General features: G+C 29.8%; 1 protein-coding gene and 1 long non-coding RNA gene across 3 annotated transcripts; both read left to right on the top strand.

The window, feature by feature from the left end:
* Positions 1-1,080: 1,080 nt before the first annotated feature.
* LOC106678465 (jouberin) lies at positions 1,081-18,762 on the top strand. 2 transcript variants are annotated; one of them, XM_014416980.3, is made up of 14 exons: positions 1,081-1,288; positions 2,515-3,210; positions 4,745-4,887; positions 6,021-6,177; positions 6,477-6,711; positions 7,769-7,939; positions 9,837-9,995; positions 11,512-11,572; positions 14,709-14,821; positions 15,723-15,952; positions 16,267-16,429; positions 16,618-16,865; positions 18,240-18,398; positions 18,478-18,762. In XM_014416980.3, the coding sequence occupies exons 1-14, from the start codon at positions 1,182-1,184 to the stop codon at positions 18,677-18,679; spliced, it is 2,844 nt and encodes a 947-aa protein (XP_014272466.1). In that variant the 5' UTR covers positions 1,081-1,181; the 3' UTR covers positions 18,680-18,762. The 2 variants fall into 2 exon arrangements, with proteins under 2 accessions (XP_014272466.1, XP_014272465.1); XM_014416979.3 differs by having other exon boundaries at positions 6,000-6,177.
* Positions 18,763-21,030: 2,268 nt separating this feature from the next.
* LOC106678443 (uncharacterized) lies at positions 21,031-22,269 on the top strand. The gene is made up of 3 exons (XR_010842864.1): positions 21,031-21,186; positions 21,896-22,063; positions 22,143-22,269. It is a non-coding gene; the product is annotated as an uncharacterized lncRNA (long non-coding RNA).
* The last annotated feature ends 1,501 nt before the right edge of the window (positions 22,270-23,770 follow it).

Genomic DNA, 23,770 nt, shown 5'->3' with positions numbered 1-23,770 from the left:
TATGACCACTTAGGATGAGGAGTCGTCAATACTCGGACATAGTACATCTAAGATGAGTTTACCTGTGGGTTGCAGAGGGAGAAGGGTGCTCAATGCCCAACTCATTTTAGAACGTACTACCTTTGGGTTATCGATGTACACTCTGGTCAAGTAATAATTTTTTTCAACCTTTCTGGAGGACCTAAAATAAACATTTACTCCTTAATGAAAATATAATAAAGCTATCAATATAAAATAAAGTTTTATATTTGTTTTGACACATTCGTTAATTCAATAACACACATCTCTGTAATCGACTAATACAGTTAAAAACGTGAACGAAATACTTTAATTTTTATATGTTAAGGTATTTCGTTCACGTTTTTAATGCTCTAAAGGCTCTACTGCTTGATCTGAGTATCTGTATCTATTGTAATAGAAAGAAAACAACTAAATTTTTTAAAATGTTTGTAAGGGGTGGATCCAGTGGAAGGGAGTCCGCCTAGAGACACGCATCAATGAAAATTAAATAACTTATATATTATAGACCAATTTATAGTTTTAGAAAATGGGTTTCTCCATGTCAGAAATGACCAAGCAATGGGTAACTAAAAAAGTCAGGAAATGGTTAAGGGCGTTGGTATAGCCGAGGGAGTTGAGGCGTCTACTTTAGAGGCATTGTAACTGTTCGAATTCTGCCTTGGGGGCTTACCTTTTACTTCGTCGCGGTCCCACGAAATGAAAACTTCACTTACCTATTCTGGTTGGAAGAATAGGTCGAATACCGGTAGATATGTAATTCCTCCCCCCTCCCTCCTGTCAGAAATAATGAGGTAGGAGTAAAAAAAATGTTAGGAAATAGATATCATCCAAATGGTAATGGAGTAACGGTAATTCCTATTTTCATCTAAGGGCCTGGTTCTAATAATTATCATGCTATTTGATCTATGTTTAAAACTACCTAGGTATTTGAAATAAATGATTTTAAAATTATTATAATCTTAAGTTTGCGGCACCACGTTCCCATAATTTAATTTAATGATAAATTGAAAACAAAAAATACAGAAGGTTAAATTCACAGACCTCGTCACATGCATTTCTTAGTTACCGTTGTTTACCTTGGCAACGACTTTAAAAGTGTTATTGATGTTGAGTTTTGTTTTTGTTACTCCGTTATATTCTTTCTGTTTCCTCTTATTTTCATGGCAGTTCCTAATCCTTTGCCGAGAAGGAAATCTCAAGGAAACGCATTTGCTAGCGACAGCACTGACCAGGAAGGGTCCTTTTCCAGACCTCAAAGCAATTCAGCGTGAGTTGCGTGACTAACTAATTTGTTTGGTTTACAATAAATATCATCAAACTATTACTATATCATCAATATTAATTAATATTTTTGAGATTATTTCCGAATTTGATTAACATATATATATATTTTTTAATTTTTAATTAATTATGTGATGATAAGTTTTAAGATCTGTGAATATTTGGCCAACCATATTTTCCAGTTACTTTATTAATGAAAGTGTTCTTAATTATTAGTGTTCAGTCTGTGTTATTTTGATTGTATTTAGTAAAAAATTACTTATGTTGTTTGACAATCTCTCCATGATAGATAGATTAATGTTTGAAATGTTATTTGAAGAAAGACATATTTTTAATGGACATATTTTAAGACAAGAAAAATTACATATTTTTAACTTCCTTTAAATGCCTGTATCACTCCATTTTAATCTTACATCATATTTACTTATTGTGTTTTTATGTAAATACAGTTGGAAATAGCAATAAATAAATTTAAAAAAGTTATCAAGCACTTGTCATAATAATCTAATACTAGCTTATATTACAAATGTAAACTTGTGTACTTTTATTACTATTACATTGTTTCAATGTAAGTTTATTTTGATTTAAGAGCCACTTCTTACAAAATTGTTGCACTTACAATTAAAATCATTTTTATTGGTCAATTAAAATCTTTTTTTTTTTTTTTTTGTATTTATTTATTGCAATTTACAACTGTATTTACATAAAAACATATTAAGCAAATTTGATGTAATTTGAAAATGGAGTGATACAGGCATTTAGAAACTACCTATCGGTAGCACTCAATTAATATCCTGAACTATGTATTTGCCTTTTAGATTAAAACAAAATTGTGGGGTGTGTATATTTATCTTCTCAATAACTTTATTGTTAGCTTTTACATATTAAAGAAATGATAACATTTAACTGCAGGTAAACATTAATTTTTATTATTTCTAAGCTTCACTTTTAATCATTTCAATGTTATAATGACACAAAGGCTTTTTTTAGTATTTTGATATGAATACTTGATTAATCTTTATAATCAGCACACTTTATGAACTGATGTTTCACGGTTGGTTAAATTATCAACTTAAATAATTGTTGTCTCTTTTAGAAAATTTAAATTCTCTTATGGCAGGGTTTTAATAATACTGTGCATTTAAAATATGATTATTATTAATTATAAATTATTTTTTTCTTACTTATCACAAAAAGTTTATTTTGCTGTAGGATTCAATTTGTCCATCAAGTAGAAGTACACACTTCAGTAGGTAGTAATTCAGCATCTAGTGAGAACAGTTTAGCTGCAGATAAGAAGAAAAAAAGACTTCGAAGGAAGTCAACTTTTTCAATTTCTAAAAAGAAAATACAAAAGTCTGAAGAATCATTAAACAATGTTGGTGATATTGAGATGCATAACATAAACGAAAGTGATGGAGAGAATCAGAAAAATGGAAATGAAACATTTAGTGACAGATCTTCAAGTCCTTCTTCAAACAAAATCAAGCTTATTCCTTTATTGGATTCTAACAAAAAGAAAAAGCCATCAGGCTATGCTACAGAAACTCTTAGCGATGAATCTGAATCAGAACAACATTTTGTTAAGCCATCAGTACCTCCTAGATCCAAAATACCCATAAAAAGATCAGAAAATAATAATAATAATAATTCAGCAAATACAACCCCAATATTGGATTTTAAAAAGTCAGAAGTTGATGGCACATCAAAAAATGATGAAATTGAAAATAACTTGCCAGATGTTAGCTACAATTCTCCTCCCCTACCTTTTCCAAGGAAGACATTAAACAAATCAGTGGAAAATCTGCTTTTAGCAGAAAACAATAAAAGTATTCAAGGTTCTCCTCAGAGCTATTGTACAAGTTCTTCATTAGAGTACAGAGACACTGGGACTCTTCCTAAGCAAAGGTTTGTCGTAGTTATTTGATTTACTACAATTTAAAATTTTTATTGGAAAAAGATAGTTGACCATATGAAGGATGGTGTTCATTAAAGGTAGCAAATAGTAGTAAACACTATTTAGTGTTGACCAACATTTTGCAGGGCTCCGTTAGGGCTGAATGACTTTATAACTCTTACAAAAATTGTTCTAAATTTTATCATTTTTGGCTATCTTATCACTACTCATCTCCAATGTACGATTTATAAACCAAAAACATTTTTACTCCATGTCTTAAAGATTCTTGACTACTCATTCTTGTTATTACTTGTCATAATTTTACTACCCACTGTTTTTATCTATATTGTTATAATTTTCTCTTTGTTTTATTATATCTCTATTCCTCCCATTTTTCATAATTTCTACTCTTATTAAATAATTTTATTTTTATTTTATCAATGTATTGTATCAATATAAACTTTTTATTTCTCTCTCTATACTGTATATAATATCTTATACATATACTTTTACATTTATCTCATACGTTTGTCTATTGTAATATTACACAAGATGATCCTGTCAGTTCACTTACGTATATATATTGTAAAAAATCTAACCTTTTGATGGTTAGTAAAGTAGTGGGGAAAGTTATACTGCCTCCTGCCTTTCTGCCTAACTTTTCAGTCTTCAATCTTTTTTCAATCAGGATCAGGTACTTTACTCTCTGTTTATCTGTTATTTTTATTAATATTTTTAATAGTTCTTTTTTACTTGTTACTGTACCTCACCTTTGCCACATTTACTTCACCTATCTTTTTACCATATTTACAATTATTTCTAATAAGTATTGTTCTACAATTTATTACTCTAGTCTAGAGAAGATGCTTGGGGGGGGAGGGTGCGGTCAGCAGAAAAACTCAAATAAACAAAAGATTATTTGTGTCAATAAGTATACAGCACAAATAAATATATCTACGGTCAAGTATCTTCACTTCACTATTACTCTAGCTCTATATTTACAATTCTACCACACCTGGTTGTATTTATTAGTTTCCTATCCACCTATATGTATACTTCCTTAACTTAAGCTTATTATTTTTTTAATAAAAAATATATATTTTGTTTTCTTATTTTCTATGTATACATACTCTTATGTTCTGTTATTCCTTACAATGTTTGTATCTTGTTTTCATTCAGCTATGATGAAGCCCCGCGAAGTGAGGCGAAACATTGGTTAACATTAAATAGTTTTTCTACTATTTTGTATCTTTATTGACCACCACCTGGACTATCTTCATAAAAATTTTATTGACACTGTATTCTTATTTAATATTTGTTAAATTAATTTATATTCGATCTATATGATTAATTTTAAATACATTTTCTATTTTCTACCATTTAATGAACTACTGATAATTGGTTTGTATGTTGAATGGCATTATTGAATATATGAGGTATGATCCTGTAATATATGAAAGTTATTTGAATTTCTTTATTTGTATATGGTCATTGATAAATATTGATCAATAAATTTCCTAATTTAAACGTTATCTTGTACTCCAGGCTAAAGAAACATAAAAAGAAAAAAAAATTAAAAGATTCTAACTCTGAGGATACTATTCAAGATTCTCATGTAGATAAGAATGATACTGTATCTGAAAAGTCATCACCTGTAATCAACAAAGTTGTGAAATCTCCTAAGAAAAGTAAATAGAAATGACATTTAAGTTTGTTGAGATTATTATAATTTTACTATATATTTATGCTTGTCAATGTACATTTAAGAATATTAAGGAATAAATCAGCAAGTAAATTAGCTAAAGTGACAATACTTTATGAGATAGATGTTCGGGAACAGAAATTAACAAGGACAATGCTAAAAATTATTTACATCCAATGAATGACCTAATAGTAGATTCAATTCAATTCAGAGATCATGAAAAATGTATAAAAACTGGATGATTTTTAAATAAATTGTGTTTTTAAATAGTTTTTTGTACCTACTTCATTATTTTTCAGATGAAAGGAATTACTTCTTAGGCATCAATGTACTAAAAAAACACATTATATTTGACTCATACACAAAGAAACTTAAATCAATTAATCATTTCATTTCCCTTGTTTTCTGAGTCATTGGTTACTTCATTTTGGAGGGAAGCTCTGGTGCAAATTTTGAAAGAGCTGGTGGCACCAAACTAATAATGTTTAAAAACAAAGGTTGATCTGTCAATAACTGGTGCACTTACCCTATTAAATATAACTAGGTACATTTATTGTAATATATATTTTTTCTTTTGTTAAATTATGCACCAACTTAACTTTCCCAGCCTCAATGACACTAGTTGCAGGTAGATTCCTCTGCTTTTTTGTTGTTGTTCATGTATAATTTTTAGTGTATTTTAAGACTTGTATATAAATGGCAGTAGCCAAGTGCCCTACAAACGTAATATTTTTTACTCTATTAAATTTACTTTGTGTCAAAATTTATGCAGAAACGCAACTATAAAAAGAGATTTGAAGTTGTTTAGTTGGTGAACCATTATTTAAATACTGAATTGTTCACCACTCAACTAAATTATTACCCTTCTATAAATTAGACTGCAGATTTTCCACATTTTGCCTATCTATTCTAACAAGTGAAATAAGATAGAAATTCATACTATGGGCTTGCTGTGAAATAAACTTAAGTTTTCAGGTGGGGATTGAACCTGTATTACTTTCTTTATGTATGCTGTTTCATCCTATGTTCTCAAGTTAAAAAGAAAAAAAAAATAATTGAAATGTTTTATAATATCAATATTAAAATTTTATTTTTCAGATGAATTCATTTGTATTACAGTTCATAGGTGTGAACCATTGCAAATTAAAGATCTCACTACAAAACCGTTTGTCAGGGTTATGATTATGGATATAGAAAGTGGAAAACAAAAAGTAAACAGCAAAGGAGAAGCTATTGAATCTGTTGCCACACAGCCCTATGATTACACATTTCAGAGGTTAAGAATACATTTCTATTGTTTGAGTTCTGCGTTATATAAATAATTTAATGTCCTTTTATCCAATTATTATTTTTTTTTAATAAGGAATATCTTACTTATATATTTATTATATTTATGAACTAATATAATCTATGGGTCATTTAAATTATCTGTTTGATGGGGATGATTTATACAAGTACAACTTATGGAAACTGATAAAATTAATTTAATGTTCAAGAAATAAGTTTTAAAATCATTATATTCATTTTTATTTTTAAGCTATGTTGAATAAATATATATTTTAACTGTTACCTAAGGTCATCAACACCTCGTTGGGAAGAAGATTTGATCATCTTAGAGCCTCTGGATGTTTTGAAAAACCCTAGTACAATTTTATTGATTAACATTTTGGATGAAGAAAAAAATAAAGTATTAGCCTGGGGATTTTTAAAACTTATTGGAGCCAACGGGGCCACCAACATTGGCAAGCAGCTTCGTTTGCAATTGTTAAAGCCACCATCAAAGTCTCTTAAAGATAATTTGTCATCTCAGGTACTTCATTTCTCAATTAAAAGTTACATTAATATTTTCACAAAATTCTTTTATGGCAATTTTTCTAACTAAACTTACACTTTCCAATCAAATTACCTATTTTTTTCGTCTTACTGTTAAGTTCAGGTGTTATTCAGCAAAATTATTGTAAGATTCAGATCCTGAAAAGTTATTATCAGTATTCTTATACTAAACGAAGAATAATTTTTATTCTAAGAGTTGTTATGTTAAAGTAATGTGGGTTATATATATTATTTATGCATTTGTATATTACAAAATATATTTTTTCACTTATTAATTAAGTCTTAATAATTGTTATTAGAAATTATCATGGTAGATCTAAGATAAAGTAGGTGAAGAAAGAATTGGTTTTTAAAATGATCTATTGAGGAAGAATTATGGGTAGAAAAGGTTATGTTCCAAAAGGTAGCACCAATCATAAAAGATTTACTATAGGAAGCAGTTCTACTGGAGTGGATGGGAGGGAGTGAGCAAACCGATAAGGTTGTTGTGAATCTTGAGGTTTCTTTTATGAATCAAATTATTGATGTGAACACTTTTATTGTCTACTGCTCAGTGTAGATATATGTATATTTCTACATGTTGTACAACATAGAACTCATTTATAAACATGATTATTACACAAATACAGACTCACAGTCATTTTATTAATGTCAGTAACACTGAATAGAAGGTAACAGCAATGGTACCATTACATATCGATAGTAATTGATGTGATATTCTATCACAAACTAAGAATAAAGGTAGGATAGACACTCGGGAGGTATTGCTTTCTAAAAATGGGTACCACCTAAATTCAGCCTACCTACTGGAGGCATAAAAGTAATTAATAAACATTGGGTCATTTAATTGAGCGTCCTCATGTATTCCTCAAGTTTTTTAAAAATATTTATAAGATAATATCTTGATTACCGTGATGATTAGAAATTTTGATAATAACAATTTAGTTTTATTAAATAATGATTACTATGGGACTTTTTCATTTCCCATAGTAATATATAAACAGGTAAACTGAAATATTATTATTTTTTGTTAGATGTTTACGTGGTGGAAAAATGGGGGCTACAAAAACTACAAGAGCACTCTATTTGTGACAGTGAATGGCATCCCTGAAAGTATAGTAGTTCAGAACAATGTTGGAGAGTCTAGTAAGGCTGTACTTAAAATAACAACGCCAGAGAAATCTGTTGTACAAGTCTCATCTGAGGTATGGGTATAAAATTTTTTTATCCTGATTCAATAAATAAACTTAAAAAAAGTTGCCATTCATTAAAAAGTAATCAATTATAAATAGAAATATTGGAAAAGAATTTGTAATAAATGTTGTTTTTCAAATCAAATCATTTTTAAATGTCAAAACATCCAGAATATAATGTTTATTAAATTTTTTTTGGTTCATGAGACCAAGAAAAGTACCCAGAAAATATAATTATTTTACTTTAGCAAAGCGACTACTCTTATTTATTTTAAATCTTTTGGGATCTTTTCTGACTACTCCTCAGGCTACCAAGAGGTCCTGAAATAATTCAATTTGTAATTGAATAATTACATCAAATCGGATAATAATTTAAAAGTCAATTTGTTATATTTTTTAAACAAAATTTTTCTCCCTTTAAAATCAACATTAAAACAAGGATATCCTAGACTTCTTTTTTTTTTTTTTAATTTGGCACAAAAGCACTGCAGCCAATAATGCCTATTGTGCACCAATTACAAACACGTCTTTTTTTTTTTTTTTTTTTTTTTTTTTTTTTTTTATTGAACACGAGTAAACATTTTATTCTGTAACAGGTCGTTTTCTATATTTCAACTTATTTTACGGTCATTTTTTAAAGGAAAAAAAAAACACGTCTGTGCTGCAATCAGCATCACAGCACTGCAGTTTGGTAGATTCCAAGAAGCTTAATAAGCTTAAGGGGTTGATCACACTGCTTGGGATCCACCCTGAACAGTGCAAACCTCACCCCTGCAAACTGGTCACACCAATAAATAATGTGATAGGCCGTCTCATCCTCAGCATTGCAGAATCTACACAAGGTTTGACTTTGTTAGTTTGAGGTTGAACATATGTTTATTTAATCTACAGTGATCTGTAAAGATCCCTGTAATTATCCTAAGAGAGGTTCTGTCTAGCCGAAGCAGTTCATCACTTTGTCCCTTACGGGGTTCATCAAGGAACAGCTTAGCCTGTCTTAGTCTTTTATTGAGCCAATGATGCTTGGCTTTTAATCCATAGGCCGCCTTTATAGGGCTTTTGACATAGCTTAGGCTAATGCCACACCCAGGCTCCGGTGTGAAAGGAATGGCTTCAGAGCTGTTCCTAGCAAGTCTGTCAGCATATTTGTTGCCGTTGTTTCCGTAGTGACCCGGCACCCGTTCAATGCTGACTCTATTTATGCGTGAAAGTCTGTTGGGTGCTGCATAGCAGTCTTCAACAACTGGAACGAGTGACGGGGCTACTGAGTGTCCCTATTGCAGCCTGGCTGTCTGTGTAGATGGTGATTCTTCTACCTGAGAGCCAGGTAGAATGATTTATTGCAGGTATTTCGGATTAAAATACTGAAGAGTACCTCCCTAAGGGAATAGATATACCTTCCAATGGCTTATCGCCCTGCCAGATGCTGGCTCCTGAGCCCTGCGCTGTTAGGGAGCCGTCCATGTAGCAATTAATACCATTGTTCGGTTTATGTATCTTTGTTTTATCAATTTTGACACTCAGTTTAGTGTCTATATATTTGCGGATTTGTAAGTCTGAGTGCATAGAGTGCACCCTATCCTCATCTATCCGCTGAATTATCTTCCCATGTCTTAGTCAGGGTATTGGATCTAACGTCTGGTTTAACAAGCCTGTACATAGTGTTCAGAGCTTGTGCTTCAATTTCCAGGTGCAGTGGAGTCAGAAATAAATCCTAGACTTATTGATCCAATGGACAAACACTCTATAACTCTTTATTTTCAATACAGTGGAAATCAATTCAGTAGGCCTTATACCTTTAGAGGTATTGGCCACAAATTTTATATATTGGCCTAAGGTATAAGTATGATTTTCATTATTATTTAAATATATTTTTCTCTGAGATAATTGTTGTTACACATTTATTTAGAAAGAAGATAGAGATTTAGAAGATGTGAGGTGGGGAAGATTGCCTAGCTTGTCATGTAAATTGCCAAACAAATATTTAGCGAAACTTCCTGCTGGCCCTGATGGTAGCTTAGCTATAGCCTACTCACATTCTGGCCTCTTTCTCGCTTCTGCCAACAAGGTTTAGTATTTAATATATTGTCTTGTTTCTTTATGTACATAGGTAGATGTCTGTAATTTGGAGCAGCAACAAACAAACTCAAATTTATAAAAAATTAATCTGATGAATGAAAAGAGCTTTACAGAAACGAGGATGTATGACAAAAAATAGCTACAGATTAATCTGAGAACATTATTTTGGGTTGTAAAAGTTGAATCTTTGACAATGTTATATAATAAAGTAGTATTACAGTAAGTAATTACTGTAAGTACAATTACTGTAGTAACCTCTAAAAATAGATATTGGTTGTTTTTGTTCCAAGCCACTGACTGATATTTATTTATGTATTGTAGAATATTTAAATTTTTATTTTTAAATATTATAAACTAACAGTGATGTTTTGTTAAAATTAGTTGTAACATTATTACTTGAAAATTTATGTTTTCTCATTGTAATTAAAAAAATTAAATTATTTTGTTCAAAAATTTTGCCTTATGAGGATTAATTAGATTATTTTTTTTTCCAAAAATTAGAAAGATTGCAGTTGTTAATAATTTTTTTAGTATTGAATTAATTAATTTTATAATATTCAAGAAAATTAATATTTGTTTTAATACTTTTATTATGGCATAAAATTTATAAGGCATATTGGGTTTGGCTAGGGAAAGTACAAAGACTGGCATTCCTTATGATGACTGGTGCCACGAGCACCACTCCTACTGCAGTGGTGGAGGTTCTCTTTAACATAACACATGCAGATTAAATCTCAAGCCCTGAGCTCTGTATTTGAGCTTGCAAAATTAGGAACAAAGGAATGGTGTTAGTCCTAGCCATGCAAAGAGATGCACCAAAGGGATTGCTGAGGGCAAGGCTGGGTTATTCTGGAGGAACACCAGAAGACTAGAGCAGTCAAAGATGTTTCTAAAAGGCTCTGCACAAAAAAAAAAAAATTAACACACTTCTTAATATGGATAAGAGTATTTTAAGATGGGTGGCAGGACTATATAAGGGACACTGTCAGCTGAATAAGCATTTCTGTAATATGAGACTGACCGAGTCACCAATCTGTAGGTTTTGCAGAAAGAATGATGGAACTGCGTATCACGTCATATGCAGATGTGATGCCCTGGTCAGGATACGATTCCTTTCATTGGACAAGATTCTATCTTAGATCCTAAACTTTTCGAGGTGGTTGATTCGAATACAATATCCATATTCACAAAGGCATCTGGCCTGTTTTGAACAGAGGAAAGGACTGCATACAATAGGGCCTCAGTGGCCACGATATACTTTTGTCAGGTTAAAAAAACTTTTATTATAATTATCATTTAAGATAAATTTATTTCCAATAATTTTATATAATTATTTCATCATTTTTAAGTATTATTCTTGCTGTATAATACTTATATTCTAACTCTTATTACATTAAAAAAAATCTGTAGCACTACAACCCATAAAGGGTCAGGGGTGTAGTACTTTGTAAGGAAGTTCATTATGTTATAAAACATGATTTAAAAATCTATTTTCCATTGTTTAGGTGTCTTTATGTGTTTATACCTTCAGGGGACGCCTACATCTTTCATGTAAAGGCCACCATGGTAAGATTTCATTATGTTTGTTTGATATTTTAATGCAAAGCATTTGTTTCTATTGTTTGGTAATACTCCCTTCCTGTCCAAAGGGATGTTTAATTAATATGCAAAAGAGAAAAAAAAATGTTCATCAACATGGTATAGCTTTAACTTAGTTTAATCCTGAATTTATTTAGGTACACAGTAGTTAAATCATCACTCAGAAGACGTTGAACTAAAATAAAATGTATGCTAAGTTATTTCTAGGCTCATTCAATAAGAACTTTTGACTCTTAACTGATTCTTCCTAATTATCTTTAATGTTGTCTAAAGGAAATTAAGAACTAACCAGAAATTCTGAAAGTCAAGTCATAACCTAGCTCGTTGTCAAAATTAGGAAAATAAAAAAAAATTAACCTAGTTTTAATTTAACTAATCTGAGATTAATTATTATTATTATCTAGCTCTTCACAATTTACTTGTTCATTAGCTATTAATGCAAAAAGAAATTTCTAGGCCATTGTCTTTTTAGCTTATATTATAGTTTCCCAGGTAACAGTGAGGATTGTAATATAGAGAGATTTTAATAGTGAATTTTGGAAGGAAGTGTGAAATTTTTTGTTTTGCAAGTATATAAATAAGATTTAAATATTAAATATAGTCTTTTACTTTCAATTGTTTTGAGTCATTCCCTGTCATCATCTAGGTCATGATACCCACCCTCTCTGATCTAAATGAAACTTGACATAATTTATTTTCTATTACTATCCTGATAGCACTTGCAGAAATATTTTGTCATATTATTTATAGTTTTTTTTAATGTAATTTAAAAGATTTTTTTTTAATTTGTTTTAATCCAAAGCTTTGGAAAGCACGCCTTTACTTACAACTTTATAATTATTTTCTCTGAAAAGCTATTCACGATTTCATAATGAATTTTACAGGAAGTCTGTGTGTTATATTGAAAGCAGGAAAAAAAACTCATATTTGCATATCCCAATCCTCCAAAAACCTGAAAAAAATGTTATATAATCTTTTAGAAGTTTAAGAAATGGTTATTTTATTTTACAAAAATCATAATATTCCAGGTCTCTGAGATGACAGAATGCTGAATTTTTTTTTAACTGATAGATGAGTGGATGCACAAAAAGTCTTATGGCTTTTTAAGTTATTTAATAATTGTATACCATTGGAAAATACCTTTTAAAATTTTCAAAAGATCTTAATCTTCTTAAGCTGCGATAGCTTATGTAAATTAATGTGACTTTTATAATACTTACAACAAACAAAAATATTAATTTTAAGATATGCATGTATTCTTAGTAATTAGGGCAAGATTTATGTAGTTATGGTTCTATGATACTTATAAAAAAAATGCTTGAGATAATACACTGTTCAACTGGGATGACAATGTATAAATTATGACCATGTTAAAACTGTTTTCAGTATCTATATTTTTTTTTTTTTAAATTACTCCTTGATATTGAAACCTGCGTAAGGTGGAAAGCAAGATGTTATCTTCCTACAAGATCACATTTTCTCATTTTGTTCTGAGATAGTGGTGCCGAGGTAGTTGTGTTAAATCTGACTCCAATTGATAATATGTGGTGCTCTTGACCAGAAGGCATCGTCAATGTGTTTTCAAAATATGTAAAGTAGTTGATTAAGAAGTGAGTAGATAGGATGAAAGTTATGAATACCTGCCATAAGTTCTCTAAAGAAGGTAACCTTGTCTTAGAGGGGACTATTCCCTTAGGTACGAAGAGGAATGCCAGCTGCTAGGTCATCCAGGAAGGTAACTTCATTCTACCATTCCTTAGATATGAAGGGGTATGTATGCCCGGAGGGTAGCTAGCCATGGGATCCTATGAAAGGATGAAAGGTACAGGAAGGAGGAGAGATCCAGAGAAGGCCTAGAAATATAAGACATTATACATTTCCCAAAATACAGGTACACAACACTAGAATGTGCTGATCCACTATGTTTATTGTAGTCCTCTGTCTCCTAAGGAAGTGTTTCTCGTGAAGCGAGATTTCACACTGAGACCTTCTAATTTTGGCCTGCTCTTGTCTCTAAGCTTTTAAACACCATCGAGTGGTACTACGTGTTAGACATTAGCTTTCAGTGGATCAGCAGATTCTATTGGAATCTTTGTTTATTCAAATGATACAGTTAAAATTATTACAATCTGGATTATCTCTATAGGAAGTCTGGTGAGTCAATTCATAAAAAAATTTTTGAGGTTAATAACTTCCAGTTGAATGAATTACTAGAGTAATGGCTGTGCTAAGGAGAAGTGAAGATGCACAAATAAGTTATAGTAGAAAAAAGAGAGGACAGTGTAAAGTGTGACATGATTTCCTATATGAAATTATGAGGTTTAAAGTACACGAATATGGGACAGTGGTCCCGAAGCATTGTACCATGTTATGATAATTTAATACAAATTTCATTCAACTGGAAGTTATTAACCTCAACAAATTTTTTATGAATTATTATTATTACAATGTCTTATATTGTTTTTATATGTTACAATTAAGGTATTTACAAAGAATAGTATAAATATTAACATACAGTGTTTTCTTGTTACCTGTATTAGTTCCCCTCTTAGTTGGTAGATTGTATCATGCTGGAGCATAACGGTTTCAGTGGCTGTAATAGTTACAGTCTAGACCAGCCGGTAGCAGTGTCGCTACAATGGAAAGATTGATTATGATTTGACGTTCAGAACCTCTGGTTAATCCTGGAAATATCAGTATAAAAATAAAAAGGACAAACTTGAACTACATCCCAAAGATAATTAAAAAAAGGTTTCATTCATATGAACATCAATAAACCTAATACAATTGTCTATTACTGCGTAATTATAAATTTCTTACAATTATAATGGTAATAAAATTAACTTATTTTTAGAAATATGTCTGTGACTATTATGAATGTGTAAAAATTACTAAATGTACATCATATTTTTATTTTATTATATTCCTTTCAGTATTGTCTCTTTCTACTGTTTGCGCGTGTGTCAATTTTCATAATTTAAAAATAAAGAATGTTTAAAAATTTTCATACAGTGTATATATAAAGTCAATCAATCTTATATAATACCTTTCAATTATTTACTAATGCCATCGATAAATAATTGTCTCATTTATTGCTTTCTAGGCTTAGTATACTCTTTAAAATGGTCTTTCAACGATAAGTATCTCCTCTCTGTATCTGCTGATACATACGCTTGTGTTTGGGACATTAGTAACAAAAGTGTAACCCCTATTCAGGTAAATGTATATTAGTTATCTATTTAGGTAAATATATTGTAATATTCTAAAATTTATTTTAAGTAAATAAAACGAAATTTGATAGTTTTTACTTATTTTCATATCTTAAATATAGCTTGGGTTCAAATGAAAAACTTTAATATTAAACAGATAGTAGAATTTTATAACATAATAGATCTTAACCTCTGGGCGCGCTTCTAGACAATCAGAACACTTATCTTTAATAACACTTTTACAATTTTACTTAATTATATGTCGAGCTAAACTAACCCATTTATACAATCTACTTTTGATGATTGAAGTTTCTTTGTCTTCTTTCTCAACAAAGTAACAGTGGCTATAAACAATATATCAACTAACAAACAATTACTAAGCAAAACATCGGTCCTCTTACTCTTTTCAACACACTTCATCCACCGGTGATCCAAACAAAATAGTATCTTATTCTTCTTGAATGTTCCCTCGATGTCTTCATTTTCTAGATGCCCCACTGAGAGAGACCAAGGATGTTCAGGACCTCCTGCATCCAGGATAAGTCCTCCCCTCAGCGCCTTAAACCCAAGTGATCCAAAAACCAAGCTTTCTTCCTTCCCCTTCTATAGGTGTTCATCCTCAACATCGATTGTTACACTATGATTTTGAGTCTTTTCTTATGATTTCCTTTATAAATAATTTTCTTGTTCTTAACTTCTATTTTTTATTAAATTTACTGTAACTACAATTATGATGGTTATGAAGTTATGATCAATTATGAAGTTAAATAAAGTTTTTAAAATATTTGAATCTGCTCAACATGGCCACGATTTTCAATTCATACCAGTGTTATTTTTTATTCATTTAACTACTCAGTCAACATAAAACATGATAATATCTTTATTATTATTAATATATTTTATTTCAGAGTGTTTCTCATCCAAGTTATGTGTATTCATGCGCCTGGCTCGACAATAATACTTTTGTGACGGGTTGCTTTGATAATGATATTAGAATTTGGAAAGTTGGTGCAACTAAAGTGTATCAACAAGCATCTCACCACAAAGGAAAAATAAATGCCCTCTTATCCTATGATAATTATCTCATCTCAGGTGACAGCGTTGGTGAAATTTGTATCTGGAATTGGAATCCTGGAGGGTAAGGACTTTGTTTTTTTATCAGCTTTCATTTCCTTTCTTCTATTGCTCCTATCATATTCAAGAAGTACTTCATATATTGCTTATATATTTTTATTTCATTTTATGATTATGAATGTAAAATTTAATATTATAAAAATATATATAAACCTATAGAAAATAAAAATAATTAACCTACTGAGTCAATTTTAACAATGAATGTTGTTTTACAAACATTTTAATTCTTAAACATATTACAGTGTATGTAGGATATTTCAATCTTGAAATTTGTATGATTCTTTCTCAATAGTAATTAGAATAATTTTTTTTATAAAGAAATCTAGAGTTTGAGAGAGCATTAGCCATACGTGAAATAAAGGGAAAAGTAATTAACAAATTATCTCTGCATCCTGGCAAAAAAAGGCTTCTTGTACATACAAGAGACTCTGTTTTAAGGATGGTGGACATTTCTACTGGCTCTGTGCTCCATTGGTTTCAGGTATAATATTTACGTTTAATTACGTTCTCTTGAATAATTATAACTTTAAAACATATATGATTTAGATTTGCTTATAATATAATGATTAAATTTTTATGTTATAGCCTGATTTTTGTAGAGAAATCAATTAGTACCACTCTATCCAAAGAATACTTAGGTGCTATTAAAGTAATTCAATATTTTTGCAGGGATTAGTAAATACAAAATTACGAGAAGACAGTACTTTTTGTGGTTGTGGCTCTTTGGTGCTCGCCTGGTCTGAAGACTCCACCCTCTGTGCTTGGGACTCTAACACAAGCGCACAAGCGGCAATATATCCCAACCTTATTCCAGATTCACAACCAGGAGTTGTCGATTTTCATCCTCGAGATCATATGATGGCTGTCTCGGCTCACTCTTCAATTACACCTGTTCTATCTATTCTTGTCTATGACAGGTATATGCTAGAATATTTTATAGTTGTTTCCAATTTTCAAAATATTTTTAAAGTATTGTATGGCTATAATTTTTTTTTTTTATAGCAGTGGGTTGAGCAAAATTATTTTTATTAGTTTAGAACAAGGGTGGCCATCATCAAGCTTTTATAAAATATATTAATTTTAGTAATAAAAACCAAAGTATTAAAAAGATACATTATTTGTGCACCTATAGATTTTTATAAATAATTTTTAGTGCTATATATTTCCTTTCAATGTGCGTTTAGTATCATTATTATTATTATTATATTATCTATGTTTACATGTAAGAATAATAGTTAACACAATAACTCATTGTTTTCTAATTTTTCACTCCAGAAAAATGTCTACAGTGGGACTAAATCTAATATGGGAATATATATTATATGCGGCCTGCAGAGTTTTAATGCGTTTCCAAAGTGGCTCACAAGATTATTTGGGTTGTGATCCCTGGTTTAGAATATATCAAATTTTATTTCTAAGAGTATTAGGAAAATGAAAGAAGAAAAAAAAAAATTTCGTTTTGGAAAGTTTGGTTAAAATAACATTTTTAGCTTCTATAATTTTATTAATCACTAGCAATTCTGAAATAATTGAGGAAACAAAAAAAATAGCCTTAAAATCTCTTAATATGGCCTTAAGGATGGAATATTCTTGTGGCAAGAAACTTTTTGGCAGTGAATCTATGAACTTGAGAAGTGAATATATCACCTTGTTTTCATTTTAGATTATTTAGTTTTTTTAAATATGTGTCAAGTACTGTAAAAAAAGGTAGTAAATCAAAAACTAAATTAAATGATTATAGTTTATATGCAAAACTTCAAATCCTAAGCAATGTAATACATTTATAGGCCCAGAACATTGTTCTTATTCTGAGGTTATGAATAAAGAAGTTTTAAAAAGGGTATTATAATTCCTGAAAAAAAAAAAGAATAAAGTTTTTACAAAAACAATAAAAAAAAACCCTGTTAGAACTTAGTTTTATAGGATCACAACTAATTATTTATATTTGAACAAATTATTCCAAAATTAAAGCATGGTAAAATTTTCATTTCTAGAGTTAATCAACTTAAAAGCAAAAACAAAAAAACTTTAAACAAGGAATTAAACCTTGTTGAGTATTTAGGGAAATTTATTGAAGCTAATGAAAGTTATTTTCAATAAAAATATTCCTCAAGAACTTACATTTCATATTTTTAAACCCAATATAAAATGAGAAAGAAATTCTGTACAAATTTTTTGTGGAGTATTTATTTAAAAGTTGAAAGGGTAGCAATAGTTTGAAAATACAATTACATTTAACTCAGAAGATATTTTACTAAGTTCATTTAAAGATATCAACATTTTTTGTATAGATTATCCAATGGAAGAGAAGTTGGCCTGGTGCCACTAACAGGAGGCATCAGTTCCATTTCTTTGAATTCTGATCGATCATCAGGCCATTCTTCTGACAGATCTTCAGAGTCGACTCCGAAAAAAAAAGAAGGGCTCCTTAAAATTCTTTTAGGATCAAAGTAATTTTAAAATTCTTCATAGCTAGAAAAATAATATAGTCTTTCATTTCATTGTCTATTTTTATGTTTTCTATTTCAGGAAGAAAACAAAAAAAGAAAATTCTAATCAACCTTTCACTGAGAATTCATTCACTGATTTTTCAAGACTCTCAAGCGGTGTATCGAGGCAAATTGACTTCACTGATACAGCTCCAAAAGAAAGTAGACTCGGAGATATTATCAAGCGGATGGATAAAATTCTAACATCTGTGTCTAATAATAGTTCTCTGTATACATCATAGCCAGCTTATATGTTTTATTGTGATGAGTCACCTATCATGTAAAGATGTACATTATTTTTAAATAAATTTAAAATTAAACTTTTGTAATTTTATTTGACCATCAAAATAATTAATATTATCATAAATCTCAGGAGAGATGGAGGGAGGGAGAGAAAGAGAGAGATTATAATAACCTTGGTAACACAATCATTTAATTATCAATTTCATTAATATTTTAGAGTTATCTCATTATTGTTTCTCACTGCTAACAATGAGAGATGGTAAATCATTTTCAATAAACATAATTAAAGTTAGTATAGAGGGAAACTTTTTGGATATTGGACATACAAGCTCTGTCAGACTATTTCAATGAGGATAACATCTTGCTTGTATTTGTATATTGATTGCACTTGAAAAAGTTGCCGTCTGATTTCAGGCATGTAGCTCTCAAATTATGACCTTTAATACATAATTTTATTTTTGTACAATGTTACATTTTTGAGCTAGGATTGACATACATACATATGAACTCGTAGATCATTTTGTGACTTCATTATTTGGATCTTAAAGCTTGTTTTTCTGTTAAAAAGAGACATTAGAAACTTTCCACAATTGTGATACTTTCCCCTACTATGTATGTGTGTATCGTTAAGTAGAAGTAAAAATAATTTTTATTTGTTTTACATTTTAATCGCTTGGAAGAAAACAAAGACGTAAAAATGTGAAAAAAATTAAAATATGTCTATTTTCAAAAGATTCTTTAAAATTAATCAACAAAAACATTTCAATATTCCCTAGGTCAGTTTTCTGTTTTATACTTGTTTCATCTCCTAAGTGTTTTCTGTTGAATGGAAATTTATTTTAATTAAAATATTACTTTTTTTAAAACATACTAAAATATGTATTTATCAGCATACATGCTGGATAAAAATTAGTTGAAATTTCCAAGTACTGAAACATATTGGTTTACTACAAACATGTATATGTATTTAAGTTAACTAGGTAAACAAGCCAACTAGCTACATGATCGTATAAAAATCTGGTTTTGGGATAATGTTCTATCAGCCTTTTCCTGACAAATATGATTACTGTATTTTTGTTTCTTTTTTATTACCTTTATCATAGAGTCAGGAAATAGATCAATGATAAAATGATTATTTTAACAAGAATCATATTTGGTGAATGGTGTGATTACATCCATTAGGTTCATTATGCTCGCTAAAAGAGATGAGAGATAGGAGGTGGTTTGGCTGTGTATAAATGGTACCACATTTTCTTTCTGCTACTCCTAGTAACATTGTTTGCAGCGCTACTAATCAAACATTTTTAAATGTTGCAGTTATTAGGAATTTTATTGATCATTGCAAATTTTATTTTAGCTGATTATGGGGTAGGTAATATCAAAGTATGCTATGCACAATGATTTTTTATATGTCCTGATATTACTGCTTCTTCTGTTTTTTTAGTATTCATTGTCATAGAGCTTTCTTAAGTCATATTTAAAATAATATGACTACAAATTTTGGTTTTATAACAAAAACTTATTTATTCATGATTACATGTAAAAATTGTAGCAACATTTTTTAAATCCTCCAACTATATAGAAGTACATATACATTGAATTTATCATGATAATATCCATGTTTTAGCATATGACATAAACAGTACATACAAATTTAAACAAAATGATATAAGTTTGTATTACATTTTGTATTATGTTACTATTTCAACATTAGGTGTTTTTTTTTTTTTCAATCACAAATTGATAAGTCATTTACTCACATTTATGCTTAAGATATATATATATTATATGTATATATATAAGTTAACTAGGTAAACAAGCCAACTAGCTACATAATCGTATACATTTTTTTTTTTTATCATAGATCTATATGATACTAAGTTAAGGTTAATAGAAAACCTTAATTTAATAATTGAATCATGGAATAATGTTGTATGATTTTCGAAAATAAATTTTCAAATTGTGGAGTAAATACGAAATAATGTCTGACTCTTATTTTATTTTATTAATGACATAACTTTTTATTACATACAACGTTATTACAATATTTTCTATAATATTATTGTTGAATCATCAACTATACTTTTGTTTAAATAATACTGTAATGTACATAATGATATAAAAAAATAATATAATTAAAAAATGTAACATTCAACGTTATTTACACCCTTGAATCAACTTACTTAAATTTATTTAATATTATTTCTTTGATAACCATTTAATTTGCAAATTTTATTTTACTTTCAATGTTTTTTGTTGTTAATAGAAAGTATACTTAGATTTGTAATTTAACATTTCATGAAAATATGATGTTGGGTTTCATTTTTAATATCATGTTTAGTTAGGTCCGTATGAGGTTCTGCTAAAGCAATTGGGAAAATGTTCAGATGAAGGTACCAAAGAAATAAGTGTACAAAATGGAAAAATAATAAAAACATCTAAAAGAAAGTTTGCCCTCTATGGCAATATGATTTTTGCTACTGATCTTGACAACAGCCTATTTAATGTGAGTATTTTTATTTACACATGAAATTGTAAGTAATTTATTTGACATGACAATGTCAAATTATGAATGGTTAAATTTCTAATAAATGGGCCGTCCATAGTTCAGTCGGTTGAGGTGCTAGTCTTTTCCAGGTGGGAACTTTAGCGGTGCCGGTCTGGCCTGGGGCATTGACTTTTATCATTGAGCGGCGGTCCCACAAAATGAAAAACTTGATCCCCCATCATAGTTAGAATAGTTGATCACCAGTAGATACCCCCCTATGTCAGAAATGACCAGGAAAGGGGTAATAAAAAAAAATTAAACTAAAAAAAAATTCTAATAAATAATCACCAGGTAGCTGAGAAAGAAAAAAAGTAAAATTTTATTTGTATTATAGTACTTATTATTGAATATTATCAACTTCTTGTCTGATAAAATTAATATTTATCAATCCAGGTTATGTTGATTTTATTAGAAAGGTTAGGCATACACTTATTCAGGCAGTATTTTGTTTCAGCTCATTACCAAAATAAAACTATATTAATTTATAAATATTATGAGTTAAACTAGATTTTTTAAATGAACTGACAATTTTTTTTTACACTTAAAAATGGAATATACTTAAATTTTGAAGTAATATACTTTACTGATACATTTAATTTACTCCTTCATATCTGTTATTTACATATTATATTTACTGTTCTTATAAGTTGCTTTTTTACTTTTTCAGTTAGATTTAGATATAGCATCAATGGGTGGTAATGGTGTGTGGAGGGAGCATTATTATTACCAAAAGTGTGGAAGATTCTGTGATTCATTCAAGTTAATGTTACCAAAGTTTTTTAATAAGTTCATTAAATCTGCTGGATTGAGCTGCTCCAAAAATATTAATAAAAAAGTATGTTTTTAAAAATAAATAAATTTATCAATTTTTCTTTTTTTTTTTATCGATATTTTAAACAATTCCATTTTTGTAGGGAAATTATACATTAAATCATGTGGATTTACTATTGGATTTCCATTTACCATTCATACCATACAATCATTATAAAGTGGATGTTGTATTTTTGAAAAAGGCGAAAAGAATTGGATGCTTACAATTTTTTTGTGATGTAGTTCCTAAAAGAAATTCATAACATTATTTGTCTTATAATCTTATTATTAAGAAATAAGTTAATATTATTTGAATATATTGATCTTTTTACTTCTTTATTACTAACAGTTTATGAATTGTGTGAATAAAATTAAGATTAACATAACCAAAATTGTGCTATATATTTGATAAGTAAATTATTTTTTAAGCTTCCCATATTTGAGTGAGCATTTTGTATTAGTTCAAAATAAAGTGTCATCTTTGCCTATTTCTATGTCCAGCAAAGCTTGAATTTATTAACCATGAAATGAAAAGTTTTCAAATAGAATACTAACTAGGATGACTCCATTAATTAAGTTCCCTACACCAGTTTGTATTGATATTAAAATATTGTTGATAGAAAACTACTCGCATTTAAATTTCATTCCCCTTATGCCTGCTGAGTTTTAAAATTATTCAGGAATGGATGAGATAACTTACAAACTCTTTATCAATTAATAACTTTTTTGATTGATTAAGTTGAAAAGAAGCTACCTATGAGCAATTGGGATTTTGATTCAAGATGCTCAAAAATATAATGTAATATCAAATGGTAAATATATTGATGTTATAATTTTTTAAACCATGTAAAATATTATTTTAATTGTAAATATATTATTTCAATAATTAAACACTATTAAAAGATTGACTAATACATAGTAAACTAATTTCTTACAGGCCATGCCTCTCACTGGTCTTAGCATTCTTAGATTACCCCAGAGTGCCATTTTTTCGGTGTTCCAAAGACTCGTCACGGAAATCATCACAATATTGGTGCTGGTGTCAACGTCTGGAAGAGAGGGTTAGAGAGAAATTGTAGGGAGTCGAAGAATTTGAGATGCCTCCTACTATTGAACTCCAGTAGTGTGGGCAGGTATAAGAATTGATGGAAGCCAAATACCTGGCAACATCCAAGGAGTTCCTGGATCAGCTAGAGCTTTTGAAGAAAAGTAGGGCTAAGAGGGAAGTTTCCCTACCAACACCAATGCCAGCAACATCCAGAAGGCCAAGTAGAATTGTCTGAGAAGACAGCCTACTCAGAGCTCATGGGAGGACAGCCCGCTGACATGAAGAAGAAACAGCAAACTCTGCCTGCTCAGGCAATGAGTGCCTCTGATATACCTTTCATTGAACAGCTATGCTCCACATGGACCAGATGATAGGGATGGTGATGATGCTCCTAGACATGATGGGAAAGATTTTTGCACACCATTTTGACTGAGCATCTTGTCATAGATTATAATATCAGAGGGCTCTCACAGATGCAAGCTGAAATCAAATTTCTCTTGTAGCTGCTTAGATCATCTGTAGTGGCGCTGACTGAAACTGTGCTGTCTGCCTCAACATACAAGTACTTTTATGGATGTACTGTTTACTGAGAAGTCTATTCATCCGGAGAGACATCTTGTCAAGGATCATCCTAAACCCAGTGACGGTAAACAAGGGAACTCATTCAGTCACATTGGACGTACG

Source organism: Halyomorpha halys, unplaced genomic scaffold (assembly GCF_000696795.3).
Source record: "Halyomorpha halys isolate HHAL.00 unplaced genomic scaffold, Hhal_1.1 Scaffold144.1, whole genome shotgun sequence".
Lineage (NCBI taxonomy): Eukaryota > Metazoa > Arthropoda > Insecta > Hemiptera > Pentatomidae > Halyomorpha > Halyomorpha halys.
Note: the sequence above shows the minus strand (reverse complement) of the source record. Positions and strands in the feature narration are given on the sequence as shown.

What these genes read in the sequence shown, in the direction of transcription:
- LOC106678465 (XM_014416979.3), top strand. Translation starts at nt 1,182, where the DNA reads ATGGCAGTTCCTAATCCTTTGCCGAGAAGGAAATCTCAAGGAAACGCA. An exon ending in TGTGAAATCTCCTAAGAAAA is followed by an intron (nt 4,888 to 5,999) that starts GTAAATAGAAAT and finishes TTTATTTTTCAG; the next exon opens with ATGAATTCATTTGTATTACA. An exon ending in CTGTGCTCCATTGGTTTCAG is followed by an intron (nt 16,430 to 16,617) that starts GTATAATATTTA and finishes ATATTTTTGCAG; the next exon opens with GGATTAGTAAATACAAAATT.